General features: G+C 39.8%; 1 protein-coding gene across 1 annotated transcript; it reads left to right on the top strand.

The window, feature by feature from the left end:
* Positions 1-282: 282 nt before the first annotated feature.
* On the top strand, positions 283-4,550 carry LOC124406511. Its single transcript, XM_046881949.1, has 2 exons — positions 283-3,180; positions 4,485-4,550. Exons 1-2 carry the CDS (start codon positions 283-285, stop codon positions 4,548-4,550), a joined length of 2,964 nt encoding a protein of 987 aa, XP_046737905.1.
* Positions 4,551-14,387: the final 9,837 nt, after the last annotated feature.

Here is a 14,387-nt window from a genome sequence, read left to right as displayed (position 1 = left end):
TTTTTTGTGTTCGTATATTTACAGCCTGCAAATATGCCTTAAGTGTAGATTAAACTGGGTTACGCAACGAGTCCCACATCAATAGGTTACGTTCACATAATGATCATAAAAAACTACCTAAACTAGATATGCAATTGCAACACTATCGAATATTGACCTACTTTTGTACAAAATTTGACGATGAGTTAAATACCAATTCTATCTATTAGGAAGTAATTTAATTGAGAACACAGAGCTGTATATAAGCAAGGTTCAGCATTAGAGTGGCAGATTCCGAACAAAATGGAAAACCAACGCACCTTTTTAGTGATGCTCGTAATGGCAACACAGTGCTGTCTTGGAGTGCTATCGTCACCTGGACAATTGACTGACTCGTGTGTACTTCAAAAATACCAGGAAGAAACACAAAAAGGATTTGCCATCGCCACCGAAGGAGCTTTCAATTTCGTGGAGACTAAAATGACTGAACGTAGTGAAGGAAATAAGAAGGTTTGCCAATATAACAGTTATGAATTAATGCGGGTCAAGGACATAATGATTGGTGGAAATAAGAGGGGATTGTATAGTGTTCTCGATGCACTTGCCAGTAAAGAACCTTCTCCGACGGATGGAATAAGCAGAAACATCATAAAATCTGCGGTGACTGAAGTCGTTGATGGTTTTATCGAAACATGGATGGAAATATTAAATGCCTACTGCAAAGACCAATACAGTAAGAATAATTCCCAAATTCTGGATAACATAAAAAAAAGACGGGATACCGTTCCTTCCGGAAGCACTACTGTGGTCAAGAGCCTTTTCATGACAAGACGAAATTACCAAGCACTCCAACCTGGAATGGAAATTGTTTTCAATAATACCGAAACTAAAGCAATTGCAATCTGCACGAGAGCGCTTGATCAAATTTATGTTGGAAGTTTGATGATGTTCAAGACCTTTTTTGGATCTGATTCTGATAGTGAAGATTGTTTCTGCACGTTGTACGAAGCACTGAAGATTTCACTCAAGTCATTTGCAAGTGAAACAAATACTTTGTACGAATTAGTTAGATTTTACGCTTCTATCATTTCCGAGAAACGTGATAGCTTAGTTGATGTATTCTCTGTTATACAAATGAGCCAAGACCTGATGCTGAATAGAGTACAAGCTGGTCTTAAAACGCAGTTCGATGCAATGGATTTAAAGCTGAAATTAATTTATGGAATACTCAACAATAATACTGGATGTGAATCCTGCAAATTCGACATGGCCGAAGAGAAAACAAAATCTTACTTCAAGGCAGCATTAGAGGCGTTTCTACATGTAGTCTCATTAATCAGCAGGGAAACTGAATCGACTGCTATGGCTACCCGGTTTTCGGTATACGATTCAATGAATAAAGTATGCAGCTCCATTTTCGATGTACTGAGATTCAGCAAATCTACAAGTGATTCTAAAGTACAAAATGTGTATAATTTCAACAGAAATTTATCTTTGTCGCAAATCAAAAATCTGCATGAGATTTTAGGCATGGCAATTAAAAATGGACAAACGTACCCAGATTATATGCAAGCTCTCTTAAACAAATACAAGATCAGTGCAGCTACGGGAATACAGAGCGGGATGATTCATGTTTACCATGGACTTGAGATCGTGATGGACGCTGTGCAAGGATCCGGAAATGGATATAATGATAGTCAGGCTCTGATCGATCGGTGCCATATGGATGCATACTTAGAATTAGAAGCCCAGTGTGAATGCCTGTTCAATGAACTGCGATTAATTGCTGTATATACTTCGACCGAGGATCGTCCAAGCGTAATGAATATTTCTCAGATTCAAATGACCGAACAACCAACTTATTCAAATATATCCACGGGTATCGACATTATTTTCAACGAAATTCTCACCGCCTTGAACAACATTAATTCTGGTAATTATTCGTCGTCGAATCATTCCATGGCAGCTTCAACGGATGCCTTCCATAAAACAGTAAACGAACTTATAAAGGCAGCAGACATTACTTTGACCTTATTTTCAACTATGAATTCTGGAGCTTCATGGACAGTCGAACCCACACGGAAAGAAATGACGGTTTTGTTGAGGGAGTCGATTGAGGCTATTTTCGAGGCTTGCCAATTAGTGCAATGCCAAAATTGTGAAGGACTTCAGGCTAAAATTGAAGAGCTGGAAAAACAAGCAACTTCGAATTACACAACTGCAATTGGAATCATATTCAAAGTGATTATGCACGAGCAAATGAACGGTACTCGAGTGAACGTGATTATAGAACAATATATGAAAAAAGCATTGGAAAAATGTCAATATTCGTACAAGAATGTATTCGATGCCATCAGAATTCTCGCTGGGCAGATTTTCCCAGAGAGCAGAATTGCAAGCAACACAAGTGTAATTCTTGTCAATAACATCCGAAGTACTTGCAAGACCAATGTGGAAGATCGAGTTTCTTTGACGTGCCAGGCTATGCAATTCCGCATCGCAAGCAATCTCATTGGACCGAGAATTTCCGATGGTTTCTCTGTAATAGAAACGCAACGTCAGAAAGCTCACGCTGGTTTCAACGACGGATTTAATGCTTTTTACGACGCGATCCACAGCAATACCTGCAGCCCAAATTGCAGTGAAACCGCTACGATCGATCGTACTGAAAATATGACGCACATGTCTTTCAAAATAATGAGTGAATCTGCATTTTCCCTAATGAAAACAGTCCTGTTTGGAACATCTTCGACTGTAGCGACCGTTCAGGGCTCAACGTACGCCGCGCTAAGAACAATGGTTTCGAGTATGTTTTCTATAATTAGATCAATCTATCGGAATGAACGTTCCGAAATCTTGGCGGAAATTGATATCATGCAAGCTATGGCAGTCTGTTCAGCTCAAGCTGTGATTAAAAGTTGGTATGTACCGTTCACTGGAATATCATACCACCAGGACAATGCTGAAATGAGAAACGATCTTAATAATACGATATTCACATCACTCAATATATGCGAAAATGTATTTGCAACTACGTTCAATGAAATTAGGCATTATTTGAGTATGATCTCTCCCGACACGTGTTCTGAATCTGCGTGCAATTCAATTACAATAGAAGACCAAAAGACAACCACAAAACACCAATTCAAACCTGTTATTGACTCTGTGTTCGATAATATTCTAATGACGTTTGTTACTCAAGTAATGAATAATGCGAAAATTACAGACCAATCGTGTTAGAGCGTGCAATCCACTTGCAACGCAGTGTTTCAAACAATCAACACACCTGCATTAGATGTGGATATTTAAATTCGATTCAAAACGAAAAGTTCAATCCCGTAATCAAACATTCAATGCATGTAGTTTTTTTTTAATTATTCTTTAACTGATCTCGAAACTTTTGAATGTGATGCGTTTGTTCCGATAAAAATTATGGTCATACTAGTATTTTCTAAATTAAAGGGTAAAGCTTATTTGACAAGATGTCCAAATCTTAGGCCTTTTTATGACATTCACTTCAAATGAAATTGGGAATAGTGTAGACACCTTTGGTATAATTTTACTTTCAAGTTTCAGTTTCAACACAAATTTTTTCACCAAAGTTACTGTGGAAAGCATGTTGGCTGAATTATGAACAGTAGGTATAACAATCACCCGTGACTGCAATTAGTATAACTTCGTGGTCAAGTACGATGCGAAGAGTGTAACTGATACATGAATCAGCTGGCATGCTGCAAAAGACGTTTAAAAAAATTATAAGTCCATTACATGTAAAACTATGTATTACTTTAATTTTAAATCAATAATTTTATTCGAATAAAAATTACACGTATTAATTATATATATACTAGTGAACTCCGATGGATACACGTGACTTTTTTTCATATCGATTTTCTCGCAATGTAATAACTAATATATGGTAATACGTAAAAGTCTATTAGTGCGTTCTTGTTCGAAATAGCATATGGAATTTCGCTGTAATGCCCGTAATAGGGAATTCACAAAGTGTCTCATTTAATACGGTGAATGGCGAAATATTCTCCATGATATGTATTGATTTAAATAATATTAGTACATAATTGTGAAGGTTATTGCTAAGCTGAATGCAATTAATGATGGATGTATCACAAAAACTTACTGCTCGCATTCAGAGAATGAAAATAAGTATACGAATAAGCACATAGAAAATTTCGTATATAATATAGGAATGTGAATGACATTAACGTCATTATGATTTAGTGTAATTATTCGAAAATTAATCATTCAGATTGTATTGGCTCTTATATAGGCAGCAAGTTTCTCCAGTCAGACACAATATATGGAAAATTGTCGTATTTATAATTTTCACTGTGTATACAAAAATATCCAACGTTTTCGGTGACCTCTCTTCCCCATTTGGTACGCTATATTGACTTACCTTGGTCATCTAATCTATCGTCCCTTTCGATCATAAAAATCAGAAGCTTGTGAAATAAAAATCTTACAAGACAAACAATTGGTTGTAGAATGTCAAAGTATTGCCTGGCAAAATGATAATTATAGATACAATGAACGTTATTACAGACGATTGAGCTTCATTGGAAAATTGTATTGACCGTTAGATCAATTGAAAAAAAATGCAGCAGTAATTTTCGGTTTCTTTGTTGTGGCCGTACATTTAGAGCGAGCAAATATGCCCTGAATGAAGAATTAACTGGGTTACGCGACGAGTGCCGCATCGATAGGTTAGGTTTACATAATAATTATTAAAATATCCGAAGTGGATGTGCTGGTATTTTCAACATAATCGAATACCGACCTATTTTTGTACATAATTTGCCTACAAGTTACGTACCATCTGTATCAATATGAAGTAATTCAAATTGAGAACACAGAGCTGTTTATAAGCAAGGTTTGGCAACTAAGAGTCAGATTCCGAAAAAATGGAAAACCAACGTATTTTTTTAGTGACGCTCGTAATGACAGTACAGTGCTATCTCGGAGTGTTATCGTCGTCTGGACAATTGACTGACTCGTGTGCACTTTTAAAATACCAGAAACGAACGAATCATGGATTTCGCGATGCCACCGAAGGAGCTTTCAATTTCATGGAGGCTAAAATGACTGAACGTATTGAGGGAAATACGGAGGTTTGTCAATATAACAGCTGTGAATTAATGCGAGTCAAAGACATACTGATTGGTGGAAATGTGAAGGGATTGTATAGTGTTCTCGATGCACTTGCCAGTATAGAACCTTCCCCGACAGATGGAATGAGCAGAAATATCATAAAATCTGCGGTGACTGAAGTCATTGATGGTTTTATCGAAACATGGGTGGAAATATTAAATGCCTACTGCAAAGACCGATACAGTAAGAATAATTCCCAAATTCTGGATAACATCAAAAAAAGACGGGATACCATTCCTTCCGGAAGCACCACTGTCGTCAAGAGCCTTTTCATGACAAAACCAAAGTACCAAACACTCCAACCTGGAATGGAAACTGTTTTCAATAATACCGAAACTGAAGCAATTGCAATCTGTACGAGAGCCCTTGATCAAATTTATGTTGGAAGTTTAATGATGTTCGACGTCTTTTTAGGAACCGCTCCTGAAAGTGAGGATTGTTTTTGCACGTTGTACGAAGCACTAAATATTTCACTCGAGTCATTTGAAAGTGAAACGAATACTTTGTACGAATTAGTTAGATCTTACGCTTATTCTATCATTTCCGAGAAACGTACTGATAGCTCACATTAGTAGATGTGTTTTCTCTTACACAGATGCACCAAGACATGACGCTGAATAACGTACAATCAGGTCTTGAAACAGAGTTCAATGCATTGAATTTAAAACTAAAATTAGTTTATGAAATACTCAACAACAGTACTAAATATGAATGCTTTTTTTAACATCCTAGTCAGCGAATAAAATGAGCAGCTACATTTTTGATGCTATGAGATTCAGCAAATCCATAGGTGATTTCGAAGGGCAGAATGTATATGATTCTTACAGAAATCCAGTTAATTCCATAAATCATCTTCAATCAAAGTTTGTTCTACTTCACCAATATTTTCATTGTGCAACCTCTCTATTAAATGAATGAAAAACAAGAAATTGAAATAATCAAATCTTGGATTATTATATTGCTCACATTTTTTGTAAATTAATACTTCTCACAAAGGACAGGTATTTCCTTTATTTTTGACGAATGATTATTCAGTAATCACTGTTAACTGTCAACCATTTTCAAATGAAAATTAGACGAAAGCAATTCTCAAGAGATGTAGAAAGTCATCTTTTGTTATTTCTAGAATTATTCTAATATGAAAATCACGCGACAAGCTGTTTGAACTTCAATAATACATCCGTAATCGCGGACAGATATATCTAGTTTTCATGGATTGATGTATGTATGTAATAAAACTTTTTTTCGATTGAACTCCGAGAACTAAGGAGCATATCTATATAACGTATGTATTCCATACTCATAAGGTATTTATGAATATCGATACAATGAAACTCATTTAAATTGTACATTCACCTGAATGTTAAAATGAAAATCTGATTTTATCTTCCGTTAAGAGTGTGCAGGTTTTTTCGTGATCTTACGTTGATCCTGGCAGGTTCCCATAAAAATCAATGTAAGCTCACAAAATATTACAAGCCAAATAATTCCGATATGGTTCAGACAATTGCTTTCAAATTTTACACAGTTGTTCAGAATAAAAAAAATAACAATTTCGATCCACTCGCCTGTACATCCTTAAAGTATAGCGCATTACGGACTTGCAACATTTCCATCATCTGAAACAGACCTGCAGTACTTCTAATGTCCAATCGATTAGACTTTAGCGAAATCGTGATACTTCATAAATTGTAAGTAAGAAATTTGTTTTGTAAAATAAAAATAGCTGACTACGGTTAACTCACAAAGTTAATTCCACACGCTTGAGAGATGCTCGAAGCATCGGAGTATTTTAAAACAAATATCACCTGTATGCTCCCTACGTATGACGATTGTTATGTAAGGTATAAAAATTACAAATGTGTAAATTGTTCGTCAACATTGAATATCATGCGCGGCTCACCAACAATAAATCCTATTCCAACACCCTAAACTTTTTTTTAGAGTACTTGAGGCATTCAACCGAATTAGCTCCAATTGCGAACCAGCTAAAAAGGTCTATGTAGTTTGAGTTGAAGAAAAAATTAAACTCAAAGAAAAATCAAAAAAAAAAAGACCAAATATCAAATGAGTCTACTGGAAATGGTAATTTGTATATTTTTGTATTACTAATGCCAATTCCTGAGAACCGATGGGTAAATTTAAAAAAATTTCACAAAAACTTGACCTTCATTGACGCTGTACCGAGATAATTTCGTCAAACCAGAACTCAGGCGAACCTGATAAAAGATTCGTTTAGCACAACTGTCCACGCGCTTGATCCACGGAGAAAAGGTTTTATTTGCTGTTAAAGAATGTATATTCGGATATGACGAAATAAATTTTTAGTTATTATAATCAAATTTTAGTTGAGGCAAATATGATTTGTTAACTATAAACAAATTTCCATCGATCATTATTTGACTCATCTAAAATTTGATAATAATAAGAAAAAATTTATTTCACCATATCCAAATATACATTTGTTAACAGTAGATAATTTGTTTTCTCAGTGGATCGAGCGCGTATTAAATCGGAAGATTCGAAGCAGAGGATAGCGAAGAAGGAGAGTCGATGGTGCCGGGAATGGGGGAGGAATTGTGGTCAATAAAGCGCGCCGGAAGGAAGGCCGCTCGAGGCTACTTGTTTCGCATATCAGTGGCATACGTGAAATCCCCGTAGTTGATATTCCCACACGGGAGGAGCGGGAGCCGGCCGACACCTCAAGGCAAAACAGTCATATAAAAAGGTAAAATATCGCGGTTATTTTCTTATCGCGTTCCGGGCCATATGTAAAAACGAATAAAACCGTAGTAAGTTGCGTCGAGGGAACTCGCGTCGCTCGCCTCCGGCCACTTTGCGGCCATACAATACGCACGCCTTGTACGCCTCCCTCTGGGTCCTCGACTTCAGAACGGTGACCGATAGAGGATACAAAATCGACTCACCCAAAACCACAGGGATCTCCCTTACGAGGTCTGCGGATCCTCGAACGTGTCTTTCGTTTTCCTGGAAAATGAAACACTGCGCCGTTGATCGATAAGATCCGTAGAAACCGTAAACCCTGGGGTATGAGAATCGTGAAAATTATGGAGCGGAAATGCAGCCGTCAAAACCATCCGTAGGTGTGTGCATATGGAATCGTACAAGAAGAGGCGGCCGAGAACGAAATGCGGTCTGTAACCTTCTCTCGTTTGTAAATTGGGATCAGTGACGTCACGCTGACAAGGGGCGGTTCGTAATTTTATAGGATTCTATAACAACGGAGCATCGAGGATATCGGGCTGCTGGAGTGGAGTCGTCTTGTTAAAAGTGGCCCGCCTCATTGCCTCCAATATCTCTGCTCCGCACGCCGCCCGCTTCAGGGCTCGAAATCTCAATAGCCACTCACAGAGCAGCCACTTCGACATCGTGTGTCTTGTTATGCACATGCCTTCCGCTATACTCGTCGTAGTGATCCACCTTGCGATCAAAAAGTACCATAAGAAAAGGCACGCATTATGATCTTTACCCGAACGGATGTAACCAGGAGACAAGACCAAGCTCAGCGTTGACTTGCTGAAAAGTTTCTTTCGTGAATTTCATGTGAGTTAGAAAACGTATGAGAAATTTACTCGGCCACTGACTTCTATTTTCTGTAAATCAGCGCAACCGTTAAAATATAACCATAAGCTGTGGTGTCGATGTACTGCTTCGTTCGGAATGCATGCGTATACGAGAGCTGAGAAATGGCAGTGAATCCGCGTGACTAATTATTCATTTCCCACTCCCTCAGCTCCGTAAACTCGTCTTCGGTTGGTTTACAGCAGTGTATCTCAGTCGTCGGTTGCATCAATTGCAGTTCTTCGGAGTTAACCGCCTACTAAGAAGAAAAAGCGAAGACGAAGGAACAAAAGAACGAAAAGAATCAAAAAGAACCGCAAGTGATCTTACGATTGTGGGCACAAAGCGCCGACAGGCTCGTAATAGGTTCCAAGATCAGTGAAGCGACGACGTTGGATATGAGAAAGAAAATTCTGAATATTTCGACGCGAGCAAAAATCTTCGACCGGTTATTAAGGCTAAACTGTTCGCTTACACTTCTGTTAAATTGTGTCGATAAGTCGGTACTCAGTGCAGATGCTCTATTTTCATTCTTCTCGGTTTACTGGACTGCTTCTGAACAAAGGGAAAAATCCATGTTGGTATATTATATCTTCAAGGATATGCATTCCGAGCGAGTAATACACACCTAGTCGTTACAATAACGGGCATAAATAATTTTATATCGTTGCTTTCAGCAAAAACTATTGCACACCGAATACTAAGATATACTTGCAATTGCCACTCCAATACAACTAACTACTGTTTAAACCAAATAAACTATAGCTTTACGTATGGTATAGGGATTTTCCAAGTTCGCGCGACTAGGATCGTTTAGATATTCCCATCAACGCGAGAACACAACAGGCGTCAATGTACGGATCGAGGTATAATGACACAAGGCGAAGGCACGAAGAGCTATCCTGATCATGTCTCCGAGTTGATTGCATCTTTCTCGAATGAAGATACGATTAACTACCGTGTGGCCGTGGACGCTGAACACGCGATCCAACGCACCAGTCCGGAAATGAAAAGTATAGAGTACAGCGACAGAGACAGAGCGCGAGGAATAAACGGCGGGTGAAGAATGTAAAGAAGGACGAGATATGGAGAAGAAGGAGACCGAATTAGTGACGGGACGAATCCGTCGGGCGGTATAAACGCGGCTGAAAATACGTCGATCGTCGCGTCGCGTAGGAGGTAGGTATAAGGCTGCAGCGGTTCGTTATGGCTGAGAATTTCAGGTCAATTGTTAAATTGATCAATGATTTTCATTCCTGGAATTGAAATCTTTATCTCCACCGCGCGGTCGTTGCCCGAAGAATGCCCGACGGCGCGAGACGACCTCGTAAAAACTGCAATTATTATTATCTGCCATTTTATTGCAACTATAATACACGTTCATTCATTAGCTGTACTTTAGATCGAAATCTCCAAGATATTTGCCGCGTCTCTGAGACCGTGTACTAACTCCCCTCATTATCTCACCGCTCAGGTACCACAAATTGCGTGCGTGTGTGTGTGCGTGTCTGTGTGTTTGTTTGTTTGTTTGTTTGTTTGTTTGTTTGTATGCGTGTAAGAACGAAGATGATCAATCTGGCTCACCCAATTCTGGAGAAGCGATTTCAGAGCTGCTACGAAACGAAGCGACCAATCGGAGCCTCGGGATACCCAAATCACGACTCGGTGTGTCAGCGCAAGCAATACGGTGATGGCACAAGAGTGGGTGGGTGGGTGGTTTGATAGGCACGGGGTGGCGTAGGCACAGTGGCAAATTAGAGGGTGTTCGAGACACGGAAGGAAGAGTGGCAGGATGGCACGATGGCAAGAGGGCAAGAGGCGAGCGAGAAGGGAGGGAAATTCGAGGGATGAACAAATGAAATGAAACTCTGTTGCCGTTGAGAGAGAGATTGTTTGTCGTTACGCCCTTCCTGCACCCCATTTTCCATTCTCGCGAAGCATCCTTTCCGTTTCTATTCCGTTAGGCTGGTTATTTGCCTAATTGCGAGCAGCGCCTGATAAATTTCAACAAATCGTCGATTCAAACGCGGGCTTGCTTCGTTTTGGAAATACCACCTACAATTTCTTCGCCAGATTTAGACGTTCCAGCTATATTCCGGAGTTGCTGAGAATCTAAATTCGAAATCGGCAGTTGCGAAAGGCGCGAATCACGTCTAATCCTCATTTGAAACGTATCGATACAATACTTCGAAATTTGGCAAACGAATGAGAATTTTTTTGCCTCACCTGTAACGACACAGTGCTCAACAATGCACGGAAATTTGTTTGGTGTCATTTGCCAGCTTGCGGGCTTTTCGAGTGCCTTCATCGGCGTCTCTTTCTGCCACAGCCCACGATCATCGCGTAGTCTCTCTTCCTCTCTCTCACTCTCTCTCTTTCTCTTTCACTCGTTCGTTTTCCGCACGCTGGTTTGCAATGTTCAAATTTACTCGAAGTATTGTGATACACTAAACACAATGTTATCAGCAAGTTGCACCAGGTGGTTGGTAGTTTCATAGCTCGAAAGATCTCATCTCCATTTATTTTTTGTTTTTTATTTAATTTCTGTTTATTCATGTCGATGAATGCTTATCAATCTCCAACTTCTTCGGTACAACAATTCATTGATCAAGTCAATTTACTTCTACGGTGAGCCATTGAAAATAAATCTTGTACGTTCGGTTTTCAATGCTCCGAACGGGGAAAACCATTAACTGACAATAATTGTACTCACATTTGGAACTTTCCACGCAGTTGTGTACGTCATTGCAGCATCACGGATGCTGAAAAGAAAAAAGGGTAATATGTAAAAGAGAAGTTCAAATGAAATCAAAACATGAAACGAGGACAATAAATTATGATAAGGTTGGCGCGTTTGCTCATTTCCAGTGCAGCGTCAACGGTTCGGTTGATCTTGGTCATAAAATGATAATTCCATAGCACAGGTCAACCGCGAGGACGAACGGGTAATATGGACACACGTGATGACAACATTGGCACTTATAATGCAAATTACGTGGTGACACTCGAAACGCAGTAACAGAGCAACGTAATGTGGGAATAAATAGCAACAACTGGTCGGTGCCGGACTGTCAAACCCGCCCCAAAATATCATAAAGCATCGTTGGGAATCGTGGGCGTGACCGGGAACGAGTCCTAGGTAGGTATGCTTTTGATGGAAATATCGACTATCACGCATGTGTATCACTGAATTGTCCGCATAAATATGCCAAAATTGCGTACCGTCCACTTTATACTTTTGATTTATCTGTCACGTCACCGAAAGCTCGCTCTCTGATACTAAAAAATTTGAATAAAACAAAAACAGTTATTCCTACCCGCATTATACATACGCGTATATAGGTAAACGAATACGAGGATTAACGATTTTTAGACAAAGTCAACTCCCGAATCACCATCAAAATATGTTTTATTCAATTCGAACGATGCGTGATACGGAGCTAGCGATGCGTGAAGATGCTAGTTTTTCATCTTTGTTAAATTCCTTCTTTTTTTTGTTGTTTTTGTATTCGTTTATTTCTTTTCTTTCAATTCACTGCAACAGAAAATGCAATCAGCTATTATTGAAGTATACGCGAAACATTTTCTCTATTGAAACATGGTTTTATTATGCGCACAGTGAACGCGCCAACGCTCGAGCACATAAAGTAAATTTTAATGAACTGCATCGCGCATATACTGCACACAGAGAGGAGGATGGGAAGAAAGAGAACTCAAAACGGTAAATACGTCATTAGTCAGGACGGTCGGTGGCAGCAATCTGTTTTGTGTTTATTAATTCAGGGATAGGATTGAACGAATCATTTATGTGGCTTGTGAATCGGTAATACGCTCGCGACTCACCGGCTCAGGGTAGATATGCAGGCACTCGGGATCCGATACTCGGATGCTTTTTACATGGGGCGTCGCGACGTCCGTGAGATAGTGGCACCGCTTTACAACAGTCAGCAGGGAGTGTCGAGTGACTAACTGCATGATTGTCAGAAGTGCCTACCTGGGAGCTAACGCCAATGTGTCATCGCGCTTAAACCGTCAAATGCAATTAAAAGGGGACTTCAGAATCTTGACTAATTGGAAACAGATTAATTCCCCACACGATTTACCCACGAATGAAAATACTCCATCCTCCGTCTCTGGCTTCATCGCTTTTTGCAACTTGCAGATTTTAATCCACCACCTTATCTATTTGAAAAATGAGCACAGTTGTAATGATAGGTAAAAGGAATATAATTATGAACAATAGTTAGTGTACACAATCGAAGGAAAATACCACAAGCTTTGTTTCACCTCTAGCAAATCATTAGATACAAATTCTGTAAGGATAATACAGCCCACCCTACAATTCAGGTATAATTCATTGTCAGCCAATTCTAAAAAACAACGAACAGAGCATAATGGTAATTTATGTCCCTCGATCGCGGTGTTGCGAATTGTATCGATAATGCAGATATTGCAGAGAAGTAAGCGAGGGAGGCCAATTCCGCAGACTGGTGACACGTGCTACGCGATCAATTACGCTATGCCAAGTGCCATTGAGATATGTCCGATAATCGCAGCTGTCAAAATTACCGTTAATGATTTCTGGTATTACCAGAATGTTCCCGTACATATCGCATAATAAAACAAATATTGAACGAAGTTATACAATCCTCAAATAATTTGCACTCAAGTAGTTATGAAAAATTTGGAATTTCATATCTATGTTTCCATTTCATTCGGGTTCAACAGATTGATAAAAACTTTTCACGCGTAGGTATATGTACAACATAAAAAATGATTTTACGCGTCAAGTTGGCCAAGTTTCTCTTGACTATAATTAAACTGCCGGAAAAGGCTCTTCGTGAAAAGTGTAGATACCGAAACCCTTGAGTCTTAGGTGAAGGAGCGCAGTGATCGGAAGACTCAAACGCGACCAGATCTCAATGGGCCGAATGCAGAGGCCACGAGCGTAAACGGAACACAATGGGAAAGAATGGGCACTGCTCGCGGTGCGTGCAGAGCCTACCCCAACCGGGTCTGGATTCGTACGCTAGTTTTATCCAGCGGTGAGTTGGAGTGCAGCTTGGCCGAGAGTGGTCCAGTGGCCTACTGTCCCCGCCGCGGCGCCCCAAACCCAATTTCCCGTGGCAACCAGACTGGCGCCCAGACGCCTCTCCGGCCTTCCCTTTCGTCTCTCTGCTCTCTGTGGGACGCCCAAGTTGAGGCGGGTGCCGTGCACTACACACTTCGTAGTTCGAATGCCTGCAACGGCGCTCTCTCCAGCAGAGAAACAACTACAAGTACACAACGGCGGGCCCCGAAGTCCTCGAAGATTAGTGACAATGAGTCTATTGACGAGTCCCGAGTCGACCAAGCTTTTTGGTCTGGTTTATTTTCTTTCGTCGTTCTGTTGTACGGCAGGCCAGTGGAAGGGAGGAAATTTGGGAAATGACTTTCTAGTTCGTAATGGCCTCGCACCTTGTTGCCGAAGATCTTGCCAGTTAGGAGGAATGATCGATAGAAGAACACTTTCGTTCAAATATCCATTTGAAAAGCATCGAATGTTAACATTTCGGATACGAGTTCAGAGTACGTATGATAAAGAAATTCTTCCGTTGAAAAATTGGTGGTATTGAAAGCGCAGCGTTTTGTAAAAGTTCAAAATGTAATCAGAAGTG

Source organism: Diprion similis, chromosome 6 (genome assembly GCF_021155765.1).
Source record: "Diprion similis isolate iyDipSimi1 chromosome 6, iyDipSimi1.1, whole genome shotgun sequence".
Lineage (NCBI taxonomy): Eukaryota > Metazoa > Arthropoda > Insecta > Hymenoptera > Diprionidae > Diprion > Diprion similis.
Note: the sequence above shows the minus strand (reverse complement) of the source record. Positions and strands in the feature narration are given on the sequence as shown.